Source organism: Physeter macrocephalus, chromosome 10 (genome assembly GCF_002837175.3).
Source record: "Physeter macrocephalus isolate SW-GA chromosome 10, ASM283717v5, whole genome shotgun sequence".
NCBI lineage: Eukaryota > Metazoa > Chordata > Mammalia > Artiodactyla > Physeteridae > Physeter > Physeter macrocephalus.
This window is the reverse complement of record NC_041223.1, coordinates 73749001-73755482: the sequence shown is the minus strand read 5'-3', so window position 1 is coordinate 73755482 and position 6482 is coordinate 73749001. Positions and strand designations below refer to the sequence as shown.

At 43.0% G+C, this 6482-nt stretch overlaps 1 protein-coding gene across 1 annotated transcript in view; it reads left to right on the top strand.

Moving 5' to 3' along the window:
• The first annotated feature begins 921 nt into the window (after positions 1-921).
• The window catches only part of MRAP2 (melanocortin 2 receptor accessory protein 2), a 39262-nt gene continuing 33701 nt past the window's right edge, over positions 922-6482 (top strand). The window contains exon 1 of the mRNA XM_007103818.2: positions 922-1051. Within this exon, the coding sequence (XP_007103880.1) occupies positions 925-1051 (127 nt within the window). The 5' untranslated portion in view covers positions 922-924. The remainder of the gene's footprint in view (positions 1052-6482) is intronic.

The following is a 6482-nucleotide window of genomic DNA, read 5'->3' as shown; positions in this document are numbered from 1 at the left end:
TCAGAAAGCTCTTGTGGAGTGGCATCCAGTGGTTATACTGTTCCTTGGATCTTGGTTTTGGCGGCTGGTACTTTATTCAGATTTTCCCTTATATTACTGTTGTCACTTAGTGTTCTTTCCCCATTATCAGGGAAGGTCTCTGGAGTCCTCGTCTAGCATCTCCTCCTAGCCCACAATGTATGGTGCCTCACATACAGCAGATGCTCAGTACTGAATATTGGCTCTGCGGACTTGTCACCTTTGGTATCCCTGCTGCACAGTACAACCTCATCTCACAAAGAAGTTAGCATTTTTAAATCTCAAATGATAACAGACAAGGCATTGGGACATCCTGAAAATAGGACAGATTTCAAGAGTTAGCAGTGACCAAGATTGGGGATTCCACTGAGGATCTTCTCCAATGATGTGACTTTTGTTGTCCCCTTCTTTTTTCTCCACCCCTATTTCATAAGACATAGGTTTCATGTCTTTATTTTTGCATAGTAGGTGCCCAGTAGAGGTCTACTGAGCTTCTTCTCTTCTGATACTGATTTTATTTATTCTCTATAGGCTCTGCATAGGTGGTGATAGGTGATGAAGCTGAAGTCATGAGCTCAGAGATTTTGATACACTCTCCCCCTCCTTACTTCCTTCTTTCATCAGTTATTGGAAGTTGGTTATGTGCCAGGCACTGGGTTAAGTTCTGGGGGAATAACCATGAAAGAAGACATGGCATCTGGTTGCAAATAATGCATACCAGTCTCATGGAGACAAAAAAGGAAGTAATGACCACTGGGAATGCAGGCAGCCAGGGAGGGCTGTCCCTGACCTGGTGGATAGGGCCTCCCTGAGGCCGTTGCCTGCTGACCTCCTGAACGTGGTCAAGGGCAATGTGGATGCGTTAACAGACTCTACACTTGCCTTTCTCCATTTCTGCAGGTGGAGATGTCTGCCCAGAGGTTAGTTTCTAACAGGACATCCCATCAATCTGCATCTAATTCTGATTACACCTGGGAATATGAGTATTATGAGATTGGACCAGTTTCCTTTGAAGGACTGAAGGCTCACAAATGTAAGTCTTGTTCAATTCCTCATTGTAAGCATGATGTGTGTTTGCTTTAACCTGTGAAATCCCCAGTGTTTACTTTTCCTGAACATTCTTTTTATAGAAATCTGTCCTCTACCCCCAAATCCCTGGAAAACACCCCCTCCAAATATAGGCTCATTGCTCAAGGATGTATAATATGGGTGATGAAGAACTTGAAAGATTCCCTTAGTGGGGGAACACGAATCAATGTCACTTTGAAATTGAGATTTTTAAAAAATTAATGATGCCAGCTCTCCGAAACCATGTGAACATTTGGACCATCAAAAATGTGTACACAAATAGAGTGTGGAACTCTAATTTGAAGAACCTTCTCCTGTAACAGTCCACAACATCCTTTCAGCCCCGCTGGGTTTCTGGGGCTGTGGAAAGCAGTCTGTCTGTGTGTGTTCGTAGTGATGGACCAGAATAGCCCGCAGTCATTCCCAGCTCTGTGTTATAGGCATGCATTGTGCTTTGTGTTATTGGAGTGATTAATGATCCAGCACAGAGCAAGGAAATATAACTCTATGAAAGGTTACCGTCCACCTCCAGTCATAACTGCCTGCTGACTGGCCAGCATGAATCATCTCAGTTTCCTTAAGCAGAGTTGACATAATAAGTAGAAACTGCTGCCCACTACTGGGTCCTGTCATAGTTACCCCATAAATATTCCAGAGATGTTTGCTTGTTTCAGAATGAATGTCCTCAGCACCATAAAAATCGTAGGTTCTTATCTGGCTCAGATTAATGGAACATGCTAGGAAATACAAGAGAGACTAGAATTGAAGATGCAAATATGGCCAAGGAAATGCTTTCACTTCTTTCGTGTTTCCTGGCCGCTGCCACTCTAAGCTGTCTTGGCATTCATGATTCCTCTCTCCTACTTGCAAAGTGGGCTTTCTATTTTTTTCAGTTTCATTGAGGTATACTTGGCAAATAAAATGTAATATATTTAAAGTATACAAAGTGATAATTTGATAGATTTTATATATTGTGAAAAGATTCCCCCCATTGAGTTAATTAACACATCCATCACCTCAGGTATGTATTTGTTTGATTGTTTATTCGTTGGTGAGAACACTTAAGTTCTATTCTCTTGCAAATTTCAATTGTACAAAACAGTGTTATCAACTATACTTTCCATGTTATACATTAGATCCTTAGATCTTATTCATCTTATAGCTGAAAATTTATACTCTTTTACCAACCTCTCCTGATTTCCCCAATCCCCCAGCCCCTGGCAACCACTTTTCTACTCTGTTTCTATGAGTTTGACTTCTTTTCTTTTTTTTAGAGTCTACATATAAGTGATATCATGTACTATTTGTCTTTCTCTGTCTAGCTTATTTCACTTCATATAATGCCCTCCAGTTTCACAAATATTGTCATAAATGACAGTATTTCCTTCTTCTTAAAGGCCAAATAATACTCAAATATCTACTTATCTATCTATCTATCTATCTATCTATAACATTTAATTAATCCATTCATCCATGAATAGACAGTTAGGTTGTTTCCATACCTTGGCTATTGTGAATAATGTTACAATGAACATGGGAGTATAGATATCCTCTTCAAGATAACGCTTCCATTTCCTTTGGATATATATCCAGAAATGGGAAAGCTGGATCATATGGTAGTTCTACTTTTAATTTCTTGAGGAAATTTCATGCTGTTTTTCATAGTGGCTGCACCAGTTACATTCCTACCAAAAATGCACAAGGGTTCCCTTTTCTTTGCATCCTCACCAACAGTTGTTATCTCTTGTCTTTTTGGTAACAGACATTCTAACAGTGGTGAGATGATATCTCTTTGAGGTTTTGAATTGCATTTTTCTAAAGATTAGCGATGTTGAGCACATTTTCATGTACCTGTTGACCATTTGGGTATCTTCTTTGGAAAAATGTCTATTCAGACCCTTTGCCCATTTTTAAATTGCATTGTTTTTTTGCTATTGCGTTATGAGTTCCTTGTATATTTTGGATATTAACCCCTTACCAGATATGTGATTTGCAAATGTTTTCTCATATTCCATAATTTACCTTTTCATTTTGTTGATGGTTTCCTTTGCCGTGCAGAAGCTTTTTAGTTTGAGGTACTCCCACTTGTTTATTTTTGCCTTTGTTCCCTTTGCTTTTGGTGTTAAATCCAAAAAATCATTACCAAGAGTGATGTCAAGGAGCTTACCCCTATGTTTATGACCGTTATTTTGAATTCTCACTAAGATCTGTTTCTGGAGATTTATTCTTTTGTTTGGAACATATTCCTCTATTTCTTCAGTCTCCTTGACTCTCTGTGTTGGTTTCTGTGCATTAGATAAAAGAGCCACCACTCCCAGTCTTAGCAGAGTGGTCTTATATAGGAAATGAACCTTGTCATTCAGCCAGGCCTGAGATCTTACTTTTCTCTCAAACTTGTATGATTGTTCAAGCAAACTTCTTTTTATTAGTAGCTCCTAGTAATTGAGGGTGTGTCAAGACCTGTCTGTGTCTGGAAGGAGAGGACTGTGGTCAGTGCCTAGATGCAGTTTGATTAGAAGCAGAAACTCAGGCAGCAGCTGCAGAGTAGATAGTTAAATTCTTTCCAGGGAGAAACTGGGAAATGGGCATTTTGTCTGCTCCTTCTGTGCTGAGCCTGGTGGAGAGCCATGGAAGGGTGCTCTCAGGCTTTTTAAGAACTACAGTCCTGTACGACTTATGGCTATCAGAGCTAGGATATTAGGCAGTCCCTTGGACAGCAGGTGCAAAAGCTGGGGCGCCAGACTTGTATAAAAGCTCCTTGCAGGGGCTTCCCTGGTGGCACAGTGGTTGAGAGTCCGCCTGCCGATGCAGGGGACACGGATTCGTGCCCCGGTCCGGGAAGATCCCACATGCCATGGAGCGGCTAGGCCTGTGAGCCATGGCCGCTGACCCTGCGTGTCCGGAGCCTGTGCTCCGCAATGGGAGAGGCCACAACAGTGAGAGGCCCGCGTACCACAAAAAAAAAAACAAAAAAAAAACACCTCCTTCCAGGGAGATACTGACAACTTGTTTTTTTATTATTGGAGTGGGCTAGAGGGAGAAGGCAGGAAAGTATTTGTTGGCGTCACCGGTCCCTGGGAAGGATCACAGCTGGCCCCTAGATGCCTGATAATTTAGAAGTCTGGCCCTCAGGCATCATCTTCTAAAGTAAGCAGATAAACCCCTTTCAGAGAAATACTGGGAAATGGGTGTTTTTGCCTGCTCCCCCTGCACTGAGCCCTGGGGAGATAGTCATGTGCGCTCATGAAGACTGCTCCTTTGTTTGCTGTAACCTTGGATTCTCATGGACACAAGCCCTGTCTGCTTTCAGAGCTAGATGTTTAGGAGGCTTGTCTCTCTAGTGGTAGTCTTTTTTTTTAATTGAGGTAAAATTGGTATATAACATTATGTAAGTTTCAGGTGTACAAAATTATATGTTAACATCTGTGTACACTACAAAATGATCATCACCAAAGGTCTAGTTATCCACCATCACCATACAGTTGACCTCTTTTACCCATTTCACCTGTCCCCTAACTCCCTTCCCCTATGATAACCACTGGTCTGTTCTATGTGTCTATCAATTTTTTTGTTTGTTTTGTTTGTTTTAGATTCCACATATGAGTGAAATTATACAGTATTTGTCTTTCTCTGTCTATGTATTTCACTTAACATAATAACCTCAAGGTCTATCTATATTGTCTCAAATGGCAACATTGCATTCTTTTTTATGACTGAGTAATATTCCATTTTCTCTGTGTGTGTGTGTGTGTGTGTGTGTGTGTGTGTGTGTGTGTGCCATCTTTATTATCCATTCATCCATTGATGGACACTTAGGTTGTTTCCAAATCTTGGCTATTATAAATAATGCTGCGGATTGGTTCAAGGTGGCAGAGTAGAAGGACGTGCTCTCATTCCCTCTTGTGAGAGCACCGGAATCACAACTAACTGCTGAACAATCATTGACAGGAAGACGCTGGAACTCACCAAAAAAGATACCCCACATCCAAAGACAAAGGAGAAGCCACAGTGAGATGGTAGGAGGGGCGCAAGCACAATAAAATCAAATCCCATAACTGCTGGGTGGGTGACTCACAAACTGGAGAACACTTATACCACAGAAGTCCACCCACTGGAGTGAAGGTTCTGAGCACCACGTCAGGCTTCCCAACCTGGGGGTCTGGCAACGGGAGGAGGAATTCCTAGAGAATCAGACTTTGAAGCCTAGTGGGATTTGATGGCAGGACTTCAACAGGACTGGGGAAAACAGAGACTCCACTCTTGGGGGCACACACAAAGTAGTGTGTGCATCGGGACACAGGGGAAGGAGCAGTGACCCCATAGAGACTGAACCAGACATACCTGCTAGTGTTGGAGCATCTCTTACAGAGGCGGGAGGTGGCTGTGTCTCACCAGGAGGACAAGGACACTGGCAGCAGAAGTTCTGGGAAGTACTCCTTGGCGTGAGTGCTCCCAGAGCCCACCATTAGCCCCACCAAAGAGCCCCGGTAGGCTCCAGTGCTAGGTCGCCTCAGGCCAAACAACCAACAGGGAGGGGACCCAGCCCCACCCATCAGCAGACAAGTGAATTAAAGTTTTACTGAGCTCTGCCCACCAGAGCAACAGCCAGCTCTACCCACCACCATTTGCATTTTAGGGGTCCCAGAAGGAGAGGAGAGAGAGAAAGTACCCAAGAAAATGTTTGAAGAGATTATAGTCAAAAACTTCCCTAGGGCTTCCCTGGTGGCGCAGTGGTTGCGCGTCCGCCTGCCGATGCAGGGGAACCGGGTTCGTGCCCCGGTCTGGGAGGATCCCACATGCCGTGGAGCGGCTGGGCCCGTGAGCCATGGCCGCTGGGCCTGTGCGTCCGGAGCCTGTGCTCCACGATGGGAGAGGTCACAACAGTGAGAGGCCCACGTACCACGCAAAAATTAAAGACAAAGAAAAATTATTGAAAGCAGCAAGGGAAAAACAACAAATAACATACAAGGGAACTCCCATAAGGTGAACAGCTGATTTCTCAGCAGAAACTCTACAAGCCAGAAGGGCGTGGCATGACATATTTAAAGTGTTGAAAGGGAAGAACCTCCAACCAAGATTACTCTCCCTGGCAAGGGTCTCATTCAGATTCTATGGAGAAATCAAAAGCTTTACAGACAAGCAAAAGCTAAGAGAATTCAGCACCACCAAACCAGCTCTACAGCAAATGCTAAAGCAACTTCTCTAAGTGGGAAACACAAGAGAAGAAAAGGACCTACAAAAACAAACCCAAAACAATTAAGAAAATGGTCATAGGAACATATATATCGACAATTACCTTAAACGTGAATGGATTAAATGCTCCAACCAAAAGACACAGACTGGCTGAATGGATACAAAAACAAGACCCATATATATGCTGTCTACAAGAGACCCAC